This window comes from Octodon degus, unplaced genomic scaffold (genome assembly GCF_000260255.1).
Source record: "Octodon degus isolate 3935 unplaced genomic scaffold, OctDeg1.0 scaffold00033, whole genome shotgun sequence".
In the NCBI taxonomy this organism is placed as follows: Eukaryota; Metazoa; Chordata; class Mammalia; order Rodentia; family Octodontidae; genus Octodon; species Octodon degus.
This window is the reverse complement of record NW_004524609.1, coordinates 823,577-836,874: the sequence shown is the minus strand read 5'-3', so window position 1 is coordinate 836,874 and position 13,298 is coordinate 823,577. Positions and strand designations below refer to the sequence as shown.

General features: G+C 38.6%; 1 protein-coding gene and 1 pseudogene across 4 annotated transcripts in view; both read left to right on the top strand.

The window, feature by feature from the left end:
• Nucleotides 1-13,298, top strand: part of Kansl1 (KAT8 regulatory NSL complex subunit 1) — a 180,402-nt gene that overhangs the window by 127,105 nt on the left and 39,999 nt on the right. For all 4 annotated transcript variants that reach the window (XM_004629994.2, XM_023713979.1, XM_023713977.1 and 1 more), the window contains 2 exons: nucleotides 7,908-8,023; nucleotides 9,319-9,508. In XM_004629994.2, coding sequence (XP_004630051.1) covers nucleotides 7,908-8,023; nucleotides 9,319-9,508 — 306 coding nt within the window. The remainder of the gene's footprint in view (nucleotides 1-7,907; nucleotides 8,024-9,318; nucleotides 9,509-13,298) is intronic.
• LOC101579414 lies at nucleotides 868-1,305 on the top strand (annotated as a pseudogene).

Sequence of the window (13,298 nt, the reverse complement as noted above, 5' to 3'; positions counted from 1 at the left end):
TTTTTTTTTTTTTTTTATGTTTTTCAGGTAGTTCAGGCTGGCCTTGAACTTGCTTTGTAGCCCAAGATGGTCTCAAACTCAGTAACTTCCTGTCTCAGCCTCCCCAGTGCTTGGATTACAGTTGTGCACCACCATACCCAGCCCTGTACAATCTTTGAAATGGCATTTTAAGAGCTGGATGTGGTTGCATAGGCCTGTAATCTCAACACTTGAGAGGATCCAGTGAGGCCATCCTGAACTACCTAGTGAGACCTTGTCTCAAAACACCAGCAAACAGAAAAACCACACACACACACACACACACACACACACACACACACAGGTTTTACTTTTTCTTTTTCCTAATTTGGGTGCTATTTTTTTCACTCCCTTTTCTTGCCTAATTGGTCAGGCTAAACCTTGCAGTACTGTGTTGACTGGAAGTAGTTAGAGCAGGATGTTGGGTTGCCACATACTACTCTTATTATGCTCGGGTAGTTTACTTCTATTTCTGGCTTGAGTGTTTTTATCAAGAAACAGTGTTGAATGCTGTTAAATCTATCATCTGAGAGATTGTATGGTATATTTCTTCATTCTATAAATATTTAAATATAGTATATTCAGTTGATAATTTTTATATGTTGAAACACCCTTACATTATAGGGATAAATCTCATTTTGTCACGTTATATAGTTACTTTAATAGACTACTGATTTTGTCTCGTGTAGTATTTAATGCTTTGCATCAGTGTCCCTGAGGGATGCTACTTTCTTCTCAGGGTGTCTCTGTCTGACTTTGACATCAAGGAAAGATAGGCTGCATAGAATGAGTTAAGAAGTACCTCTCTTTTCTCTCTTCCTCGGCGCTGCCTACGGAGGTGGCAGCCATCTCCCTCTTGGCACCATGGCGGCCCTCAGACCCCTCGTGAAGCCCAAGATAGTCAAAAAGAGGACCAAGAAGTTCATCCGGCACCAGTCAGACCGATATGTCAAAATTAAGCGCAACTGGCGGAAACCCAGAGGCATCGACAACAGGGTGCGGAGGAGGTTCAAGGGCCAGATCTTGATGCCCAACATAGGTTATGGAAGTAACAAAAAGACAAAGCACATGCTGCCCAGTGGCTTCCGGAAGTTCCTGGTGCACAGTGTTAAGGAGCTGGAGGTGCTGTTGATGTGCAACAAGTCTTACTGTGCAGAGATTGCTCACAACAACTCCTCTAAGAACCGCAAGGCCATCGTGGAAAGAGCAGCCCAGCTAGCCATCCGAGTTACCAATCCCAATGCCAGGCTGCGCAGTGAAGAAAACGAGTAGACGGCCTGTGTGCATGTTTATTTGTGCTTCAGTAAATCACAAAAAATGAAAAAAAAAAAAAAAAAAAAAAGTACCTCTTTCGCTCCTTTGGAAAAGTTCAAGAGGGGTGTTAATTCTTAAAATGCTTGGCAGAATTCATTCACAAATACAGTGCAGGGCTGTGGATGATGTTGATTTATGATTTAATCTACTCTGCTTTTAGATATGTTCATTTAGCCTATTTCTCCTTGAGTTAGCCTTAGTATGTTTTTGTATTTTTAGGAATTTGTTTATTTCTTCCAGTTTGTTGGTGTGTAGTTGCTGTTAAGGCTGTTATACTCCCATTTTGTTTTTGTAGAATTAATAATATGTCCCCCTTTGTATTCTTCTTTTTCTTTTTTAATGTATTTAGTACAGGGTCTACAGGGTCTCACTACATAAATTGTACTCCTGTAGTGATCTACTTGTTTTCAGCCTCCCGAGCTCTGGGATTGTAGGTGTTGCCACCACGCCCAATCTCAGTCACCACCTCAGCATGCCTTGGGGGCAGGGCAGGCATGAGCGCTGGGCAGGGTGGTCACACCCCCATCCCTGCACTTGTTTAGTCTGCTGAGCTAACTGGCGGGCCCTCCTCTTCCATTTTTTATTAATTCCTTTTCTGTTTTTATTACCCATCCACGTAAAGACTTGTGAGTTCTTCTGACCTTTTCTAAGAATCCACTTTAGGTGTCATTTTTTCCCTCTGCCTCCTGTCTTCCTCTCCCCCCCCCGCCCCAATATTTTCTAATTCCTTGTGTCTTTGATCCATTGGTTATTTAAGGCTGTAATTTCCAAATGTGTGAGTTTTCCATTTTCACTTCTGTTAATAGTTTCTTACTTCCTGCTGTTGTAGGTAGAGAAGATGGCATGATTGCTTTTAAACATGTGTTATGACTTATTTCATAGACACATGTGACCTGTCCTGGAAAATATTCCCTATATACTTGAGGAATGCATGTGCTGCTCTTGTTAGGTGGGATTTCATTTATGTCTGCTAGATTTAGTTGGTTTGTTGTATATATCCTCTGTTTAATTCTGTTTATGGTCTTTTAATTCTGTCAGGTTTTGCTTTGTCTAGTTTGATATTTTCTCATTGGGTTCTTCCAGAATTGGCTTTATAAAAAAGCAGCACCTATTTTAATGACCATTGAGGTTTGAGAACCACTCTGTTAAGTACATATTTTATTGGCTAGACCGTTTTTAGATAAATGTCAGTATTGATACTAATTTTGTTTTTTGGAGGGGAATACCAGGAATAGAACTCAGGGCCTCATGCTTGCCAGGCAAATGTTACTAATTTTTTACTTTGCAATAAAAATCTGGGAAATAAAATATGGCATGATAAAATTTTAATTTAGGATTTATATGTGGTTCAGTATGTTCTACATGATTAGATTTTTTTGAGGGGGAAGGATTTTGTGTCACATATAGTACTTCATAAAATCTCTTGTTTTAAAAATTTGATACAACTAGATGTAGCGGTACACGTCTATTATCCTAACACTGAGGCAAAAAGGATCACAGGTATGTAACCAGCCTGGGTGACTTAGGGTGAGTGACCCTATCTCAAAAGAAAGAGGAAAAAGAGAGAAAAAGAGCCAGGGAGGCAGCTTGGTGTGGAGGAGGAGGCCCCTGGTTTCCATCCCCAGTGCCACCCAAAGTGATGTGTTACTCTGCTACAAACACTGTGCTCTTCCTTGTTTGCTTGGAGGAGGCACTGTAGGACACACGTTGGGTTTCTCCAGAAACGATGTAAGTCTTGAGTTGGTCTGGATAAGCACGACCAGTGTATGAAGTATGGAGGCTTGTGCTAAGATAGAAAACTTCTTAAATCCTAATTCTCTGTCTCATAGCTCAAGAAATTTAGGGCCTCACTCTTGCTATGGTAACAGATTTTCAATGAGTTCATCACTATTTTATTTCCTTTAGTATTTTCTACTTATAATTTATTGCTCCCCTCTTAAGTCACAGTTCAGGTTGTTTATCAGGCACCTCCAAAGCTTTGCCATGGGGATGATAGCTGAGTTATTGGAGCTGGAATACATGACTTAAGCAGCCCCCCCCCCCCCCCCCAGTTTGGCATGTTTTTGGTATATCAATTAAGTGCCATGTGAGGTTTCTAAAACTTTTCCTATGGAGTGCTCTTGTAGTGTATAATAGTTTCAAACAGTATTAATGCTGTTTCTTAAGAATATTAATGTGATCCTTCTGCATATATTAAGCACATTCTGTTTCTTATTAAAGTTAGAGTAGTATTTAAGTCCTCTGAGAACCAAATACTTTTTTCCCTTCAAGTTCTGTCTGAGATTCATTTGGTTACAAAACCTGACCATAAAATACTATTTATAGGTCTTCATATTTGTAATCCTCTCACTTGTTGTCAGTATCCATCTTTTGATACAGAAATATTGATGTATTTTATTTTCAAGGTGCTTGCTTTGTACGTGCAATCAATTAACTTGAAGTTAATGGCTGACACTGACAAAGGGTCTACAAATTGCAGCACAGGGTTTCAGGGTAAATCCTGAGGGGATTTAATTTAGTAATTTTCGTGTTCTAATGTATATAATGGAAAATTTTATGCAAATACTGTTACTTATACTTGCACAGTTTTATTATTCATTGATGGATTTTTCCTAGAACAATTTTTCTAAGGGAATGGCGATTTTACTGTTCTTTGGGATTTATTAGACTTCTATTAGGAGGAGCTATTACTATTACCCTGTCCTTCTCAGGCATTGTTCATGGCAGAATGGATGTATGGATACTAGCTTTGATCTTTGGATTATAATCAGTTACTTTTATCCAGTTACTATAGTTGACTCTTCTCTGAGCACTGAGAACTGTTTCACGGTGGCCTCTTTGTATCCTTTCACGATGTTGCCTTCAGCTTTTCAGTATTCACATCCTGACACCAGGTGTTCAGGGCACATTTTATATTGTGTCTGTTTGATACTAGTTTGTTCCTAGCTTCTTTTGTTATGGCTGCCAGTATTTCAGAACATTTAAGCTAGAAAATGTGTGTATGCTTATACATACCCCTTATATTTCATTATGTACCCATCTGTTTATCTTAAAAATCATGCAGCCAGGGATGAGGGTCCACTCCAGTAATCCTAGCACTTGGGAGCTGAGGAGGGAAGATCATCCTGAGTTCAGGTCCAACCTGAACTACATAGCAAGACAAAACAAAAACACCATGAGTTCATTCTAGTCCAAAACAACCTTCCCCTTTGCTTGGTGATAAATTTTTTTGTCCAGTTCCAGGACCCAATTTCATAGTTTACATCCTGTGAGAAACACTTTCTTGGAGTTACACTGGTTCTTTGCTCATATCCTTCATTGTAGTTGATAAACTTTTTAATGTGTTGAATTCATTTGTAACTATAGTAGTATTTCAGTTCTAGTCACAAAAAATTTTTGTTTAGATTGTAGAACATTACTATGATTCTAAGAGAGAAAAAGGTATAATTCCTGCTACCTTTTTTCTGTTTTTCCCTTCTTTACCTCGTGTTCCATCACGTTTGTTTTTGGGTTATCCTTTCTTATGCAAAGATGAACAAATATGTGAATATTTTCTTAGAATCCTTTCTTAAGTGTTTTTTTTTTTTTAAAGCCTAGATTCAAAATTGAGTTAGGGTTGTTTTGTTTTGGTCTTCCTGAGACAAGTTTCACTATGTAATTCACTGGCCCTGAGCTCTCTTGGTAGCCTGACTTACAATAGTCCTGCTGCCCCAGCCTCCTCAGTGCTGGGTTTGTAGGTATGTGCCAACATGCCCCAGCTAAGGTTTTTTGTTATTATTTTTAATAGTTTTGTTTAGCAAAAGCTTTGCTTCTATGGTTATTGACAATGTCATGATTTGTCCATTTGTAAAATGAGCTTTTTTCATACTCATTACTTTGTGAAAGTGATGAAACAACTATTATGCGAAGGACTAATGGTTTCTTAGAAGAAAAACATGCTAAAAATAAAAACTTCTATTTTTAAAGTCTGAGAAGCTGGGTGTGATGGAACATGCCCCTGGCACTTGGGAGGCCAAGGCAGGAAAATCAGTGGGCTACATAATGAGCTCAAGACCAACCTCAACTGTGGAACAATATCCCATCTCAGTAAATAAACAGTCCCAAGATAAGTTATTCGTACCGTTGCTTAAAGAATCAGTTGTTTTCCTTGAACTTCTACAGTCATTAGTGGTGAGGAATGGTGTGATGCTTGACGAGAGCTTTGGGATGGGCAGGGAGAGAGGAGCGAGAGAGCTGCTTGGCCTGCAGCATTTAATACTGGTTAATTAAATCCATAAGGTAAATTGGAGCCAGGTGTGGTGGTACCTGCCCGCAGTCCCAGGTACCCAGGAGGCTGAGGCGAGATGTACAACTTGAGGGGTCAGCGCAGGCAATGTGGTAAGACTATCTCAGTAAAAAAAAAGGAATGGTGCTGTAGCTCAGGTCTAGAGTGCTTGCTTTGCATGCGTGAATCCCTGGGTTCAATCCCCAAGACTTACAAAATGAAACAAACTGAGATGATTTTTTTATGGGTGGATAAGCTGGGCAATAATGATGTACGAGATTGTTTTGTGAGTGCTATCATTTAGACCCTAGGTACCAATTTTCAGCAGTTAGTAAATATAAATTTTTAACTAGGAGCCATTGGATGTGTAATAAAATTGTGTTGGTTAAAAGTTAGGCTTTCTTCTGTCAGAAGTAGATTTTCTTCTGTTATTAACCTGTGGAATTAGGGAAGGGAGGCACATGACCCCTTTTTTACAGGTGCAGAGAGTGGACCCAGCTAAGCAACTTGGTGAAAGTAGAATTTCACAAGTTTCCACTCCCAATTTAGTAGTTTCCTGGCTATAAGGCTAATCACAGAAATGACCAGCGTAGGCCAGCAGTATTTTGATGGCTTATGCAAGACCATAATCAACATGGTTGATGTGAGGTGCTTGAGACATGAGATAATTCATGCAAACTCAAAAACTAACTTATTTTAAACATGTGTAATAAAAGTTGAGTATTGTCAATTAGCTTGTTTTCGTTTTAGTTTGTAGGAACTAAAATGAAAACCAACAGAAACTGAGCAATTTTCATTCAGGCCAAGCAAATTTGATGCTTTTTAAAAATTATTATTTCACACAGGTATGACAGTTTTGAGTAACTATAGAAAGTACATGATCATTTGTATTATAGCTAGATTTTAATTTATTGTGCATATTTTTGCATCTCTCTTTTTCTGTTTTGCTTTCTCTAACGTTTGGTGAAGTAAATGTAGTAGACACTGGCTCTTTAACCCAGAAAAATGTACCTTCCTCATCCTGTTGGCTAGTTTTCCTTCAAGGGTTCTTTATCACATATTCACTGGTTAGGAGAGAGTAGTGAGTCAGACAGGTGCCTAGGTTCTGTGACCAGCATGCTTGAATCTCATCATGTGGTAATCATTTTATGCTGCGCTCCTGGCTCTTTCATTCAGGAAAAACAGTTTGGCAAGATTGCTCTAAAGTAATTGCTTAGAGGCCTGCTTTAGTGAGGAGAGGATTATGAAAGCCAAGGTTACCATAATTTTGGTAGCATTGATTGATTAATAAAAGTATTTGTGATACCTTAATTAGTAAGGCTTAGTAGATGTACAGTGTGTGTGGCATGGAAGATATTCTCCCAGTGTTCACTTGTAGTTTACTTACATACCTTACCTGTTCATATATGTTGATTTGGCCTCTAAATAAATTATAAGTTGTTTAAACCCATCTTTCTAATCTGTTACACTTTCTTGGTACTTGTCTGTGACTATTTTCAGGTCTGCAAATCTTTGGTAGTTTTCCTCAATATTTTGAAGATTAAAAGTTCAGCAAAACTTAAAAATAGAATGTCATCCTCAATATACTGGTCTTGAAATACATTGGTAGCTTTTATAGGACAAACTTCAGAATATCCCAAAGCCAATTTGAGACAAAGGTTACAGCTTTTCTGTGGTATTTCAGCAACTTTATAAGCAATGAATAGCTGCATCTACATGTTGCCTATCCTTCAGAGAGGACATATGATTGATACTCAGAATTTCTGTGCTATTTGAGCCTAGTAAATACATAATTTGATACGAGTATTGAAATACAAACCTTTTCATCTTCTTATACCTCATTTAATATTTTGTTTTAAAATAGTGTCAGATGATTCGATTTATTTGAGATTCTAATTTTGCCTCTTCTATCAAAGAATAGTGTGCTATATATACATATAAACAAATATTGCCGTATTTAAATTTCCTCCTAGTTGTATTGATACTGATGTTACTGTATCCTTTGCCTTTAGTAAACCAACACTTCATGTTACTATATAGTTGTGTTGCTAAGTTTCTGTTCCATAGAATTGTTGAGGTCATTTTTCCTATTAGTAACGTTTACTACTTTTAGACTAATAAAAATATTGAAGCTCTTTCCACCAAGCGAAGCTAATTCTCTTACTTTCTTTTTTCCTCAGTCACAAATTTTGTTTTGTTTTCAGGTTGGTCATCAGAAAGCGCAGGTGCTTTGTAGAATTGAAATTGGGCTGCTTTCAGCCAATGTTGTTTGTTAAGTGTTGATGTATGTTTTGTTTTTCTTCTTACTCAGATTGAATCTGTTTCTCAGCCACTGGAAAACCATGGTCCCCCTGTTGGACGTATTCCAGAGTCACTGTCTACCAAAACATGTGGAGCACTGAGACCTGTTAATGGGGTCATTAACACGTAAGTGTTACCCTTTTTACTTTCAAGGTTTACATCTTATACAAGGTCATTTTGGATCTGTTAGATATTTTCAGCTAGGATGATTTAAAGAAGCAGAAAGCTTAACTCCTGTTAATATTTTGCATGCTTCCTACTAACAGATATATTTTTAGTTAATGTATTTATGTTTTCCTTTCTTATTTCTGTGGCCAAGAAAGGACTAGACATGGAGAAAATATAAGGCCCTAGAATATTGTACACCACCCTTATTGACAATAATCTTGGAAGAACTCATCAAAGATACATATTAGGGGCCAGCGAGATAGCTCAGGGATCTAAAGCGCCTGCTTAGGCAGACTCAGGAGACCTCAGTTTGATCCCTGGCACCACATAACTGGGCCAACCCCGCCCTCATGGGCTGAGCACCCCACCCCCCAAAAAAAGATATATAATAAGCACCTTGGCTGTAGGACAGATGGACTCCTGAAAGGTTATGTTATAAACAGTTATAAAAGTAGGGTTCATGTAGTCTTTATACAAGTGGGTGTTATGAACAGATCCCTAGAGTTCAAGGTTCGTAGGAGTAAGGGCTGGCGAGGTAGCCTAATGAACTAAGCGCCTGTTTAGGCAGAGTTCAGGACCCTATCTTCTATCCCTGGCACCACGTGCTGTGCCAGCCCTGCCCCTGGGTGTGCTGAGCCAGCTGCCAAGACGGGGCATGGTAGTGCATGTCTGTAATTTCAGTACTGGGGAGGCTGAAAACAGGAGAATCCACTGAATCTGAGCTGTGTAGTGAATACATGTACCAAATACATATAAAATACATATAAAAAGAAAAAAGATTCAAAGGAGTACTGATGATAAAACAGCCAATTAACATTTGTAAAATTCGTAGTTTTTTTGCCAGTTGCAGTTTCTTTAGTCATTTCTATTATACAAAACATTTAATTATGAGAGTTTAAGTGCACTTATTGACCTTTGCACTTTTTAGACAGAGTGATTTGCAAAAAAAAAAAAAAGTATGAGGACCCAGAGCGATAGCTCAGTAGAATAAGCACTTGCCTGGCAAGCCCAGGGTCCTGAGTTCAATCTCTGGTATCGCAAAATAATGATAATAAATAATAACAGAGTGATCTAAAACCTTATGAATAATGCACACTTAGCACCTACACTTAGGTTAGCAGATGTTGTTATCCTAACTTAGCCTGCTTCTACAGAACACTTGGATATATTGTAAAAATGGAAATAGTAGAGCTTCAACCAGGTTTAGTTTCCTGTATTTTCTGAGTAGCATGTACTCTTCTTCCTTTCTGTAGTCTTCAGCCTGTCTTGGCAGACCATGTTCCAGGTGACAGTTCTGATGCTGAGGAACAGCTACATAAAAGGCAGCGACTGAATCTAGTTTCATCTGATGGCACCTGTGTGGCCGCCCGAACACGTCCTGTACTAAGCTGTAAGAAACGGAGGCTTGTTCGACCCAACAGCATTGTTCCTCTTTCCAAGAAGGTCAGTACTCGTGAGACTTGGTCATTATCAAGCAGTGAGCCAAGTGTTCAGAGAGTGGGATTAGTCTCTTGCCAACCTTGGTTCATTGTAGTGTTTTCTTTTCTTTCTTTTTTTTTTTCCATGTGTTTTCTAAACTTAGTTAACCACTAGGATTTCCTGGCGAGCTCCTAGAGATCCTGGTTCAGTTATTGTGTTATTTTTAAAAAATTGGTTCCTAGTACTTTAAAAATACTAGGATTCCCAGAGATTTTGACACACCTCTTCTGAAGTTGAGGATGGAAAATCTTATTTTTGAAAATCTCCAAAAACAAGTAGGTGACCCCAGACAGATTTGGAAGTTACTGGCTTGAGCTTTATAATAAAAAGGGAGAGACTGAAGGTTTGTAACTCATTTATGCCAAAGATTGTAATTTTTTTTTAACTTCTGCACGAAATGCATACATGTTACCTAGAAATATGCAAGGAACAAGAATTTGAAGAGGAAGAATAATGTTCTCTTGTTATAGGCATTTCAAAAATGTTACACCAGGCGCAAAAGGATTGAGTATTGCCAAGAACACTTAGAAGGGGAGTGTTTTCCTACCTGCACTATTTGCATGGAAAATGGCAAGGCTGAAAGTTTAATTTATATTTATTTATTTATTTATTTATTTATTTGTAGTGGGTGTGTGGCCAGCTCAGCCCACCCCCACCAGGGGGCAGGGCTGGCTGGCATGTGGTGCTGGGGGATTGAACCGCGGTCCCTGTGCTTTGCTTAGCTTAGCTTGTTCTGAGTAGGTGCTTTAGACCACTGAGCCATCTCACCAGCCCTGAAAGTTTAAAAAAAAAAAAAATTCCCTTAAATTTTCTGAATTGATGTTACTGAACGTTCGTCTTCATAAAGCAAGTGGAGGTTAGCTCACAGCCAGTAGGAGTTTTTGAGTGCTGAGTCTTCAGATAAGCAGAGCTAGCTTTATTTGTAAGGTAATGAAGGAGTAATACTCCAGTGAAACAACTACTGTATAGGGGCTGGTGAGAAGGCTCAGTGGTCTAAAGCACCTACTCAGAACAAGCTAAGCTAAGCAAAGCACAGGGACCGCGGTTCAATCCCCCAGCACCACATGCCAGCCAGCCTCGCCCCCCTGGTGGGCTGAGCTGGCCACACACATACTAAATAAATAAATAATAAAGCCTCTAAAAAAAAAAAACAAACCTACTGTATAGTGGTTAAGAGCATTAACTTCAGAAGTCACATAGTTTAAACCATGACACTCACTTTAATGTTCAAACCACTCCATTCCTGCTCCTCACCAAAGCCTCAGACATCTTATATGGCTGGTTGGAGATTAAATGAAATCTGTCTGCATATGTATGTGTTTGGCCAGCGTTTCTAGTATAAAGTCACCGCTACTTGGTGACTTTTCTTTCATTCATCCACTATATACTGAGCTATCTGAAATGCCAATAAAATGAGCTAATCTGTCCTGGGTACTCAGAATTCAGTACTAAATAAAACAAAAATCCTTACTCATCCTATAATCGTCTCAGCAGAAGACAAGTAATTAACTGTGTTGTGTATGTCCTGTAGCGCTAGGAAAGGGTTCCAGAGATGAAGCAGAGGAAGACGCCTTGAGATATTCCAGGGGTTGGCAGTGTGAAAGATGAGGAACAGTCTGGGAAGACTGATAAAGTAGAAAGAAATCCAAATAAGTGTGATGAAGGTCAAGAAATTGAATGTTTTATAGATAAAGGTAACAGTTACTTACACTTGATAGAAAGTGAAAGCCTGGTGGGAATGGGCTGGGTTCAGGAGAAAATGAGGCAGAATGTGGATCAAAGGAACTATTACAGAAAATGCTTTGAAAGAATGTTGCTATAGAAGAGCAAAGAAATAGCTTGTTTGGCAGAAAAGGAGAATCTTAAGAGTATAACAAGAAGGGCTAAGGGAATGAGTCCAATCTGTGTAGTGAGACCCTGTACTAAAATACATAAAAAATTTTTAAAAAGATTGTTATGGGACCATTCAGATGTGAACAGTGAATTTTCAGTACTTGGTAGCTTTATTCTGATACGCAGTTTTTCCATGATCTTTCTTAAAGGAAAGTATTATGAGAATTGACTCCTACCATCATTTTTTTTTTTTTTTTTTTGGTTCATCATCTTGAACTACCTGAAATACTGACATACTATAGCAGAAGTAAAAAAAGGTTAAGATACTTGGCAAAGTTCTTATACTGACATCTGAGTCTCTTAACTTTTTATTAAGTCATATACATCTCAGTATTTTTGTAATAGATTGAAGCATTAGTAACAAGAAAGCAAGGAAACAGTGTATCACTGTCAGGTGTTGGGGGTGTCTGCCACACCATGCCATGCTCTAGATGGCCATAGCTCAGAACACTTTGCTTGCTGTGGATGTGTACACAGCTCCATGAAAATCTGTGTTCTTCCTCTGAATTAGGGATGACCTTTTCCTGCATTTTTTCTTTATTAATATGACTTAGTGAAGCTTCTGATCTACACATAAAAACTTGAGTGCTTTTGAAGGTACAATACAAAATTTTTAAAAACAATTGAGTATAGGTACAGATTCCCTGTGATGAATGTGATCAATATGAATAACAAATATGTGCTAGTGAGAAGAAAAAAAAAAAAAAAAGAATTTTGTGAAAGAGTAGGCATGAAGGGCCGGCCAGATAGCTCAGCAGGTTAAAGTGCCTGCTTAGGCAGAGTGCAGTGGCCAGAATTTGATCCCCATGCCAGCCCTGTCCCCAGGACACGCTGAGATGACGATTGAGACTGGGCGTGGTGTTGGTGGTGCGCGCCTGTAATCCCAGCTCTTGGGAGGCTGGCAACAGGAGGATCACTACTCTGCGGAGTTCAGTCTATGTAGTGAGACCCTGTAGACCTGTTACCAAATACATTAAAGAAAAAAAAAAAGAGGTGTGAAGGATTCTTTGGTTTCAATATTAGTTTCTGGAATAGAATCATCTAGACATGCAAAAGTAAACTGTGTGAAAAATAAGATAAGTAAATTGACTTTAGGAAGTAGAAATGCTGGTGTTCTGCCAAACTTGGGATACACATACGATTCTCCCTTTCTTGTTGGCTAGTGGGTCCCACATGGGTCTTCGCTCATGTGTACCCTCATGGTGTTTGCTAATGAGCAGACATCTTCATCTTGAGAGCGAAATCTGCCAGGAAGATTGTATGTAGCAGAGTTTCTGATTGTCTACCATGTTCCCACTGGTGAGCAAAACCAAGCCTTCCCTTTTTAGAGCTTACTTCCTAGTGGCACAGGTATATAACAGAAAAGTTAGCAGATATTTTCTGATGTTGATCAGTGGCAGTGAATTCACTTCATGTAAGATTAACTTTCTTTTACCTTCTAGTTTCTGAATAGGAGACTCTTTTAGAATTATACATTTCTGAATTAAACTAATTTTGTAATTCAACCCTTCTCCCTGTGCTAGTATATTTATCAGAGTGTAGGATGTTTAAAAAAAAAATACTATTAATGTTACTGCTTTACCTACATTTAAAAGCCAGTTTAGGGGCTGGGGAGATGGCTCAGTGGAATAAGCGCTTGCCTGGCAAGCTCAGGGACCTGAGTTCAATCCCCGGTTCCACCAAAAAGTAAATAAATAAAATAAAAGCCAGTTTAACTTAGTTACTGTGTTTTTAAGGGACTTTATGTAAGTTTACCTGATTCACAGCTGGAATGTATCTTATTTATTTATTTATTTATTTATTTATTTATTTATTTATTTATTTATTGAGTGCTGGGGATTGAACTCAGGACCTTGTGCTT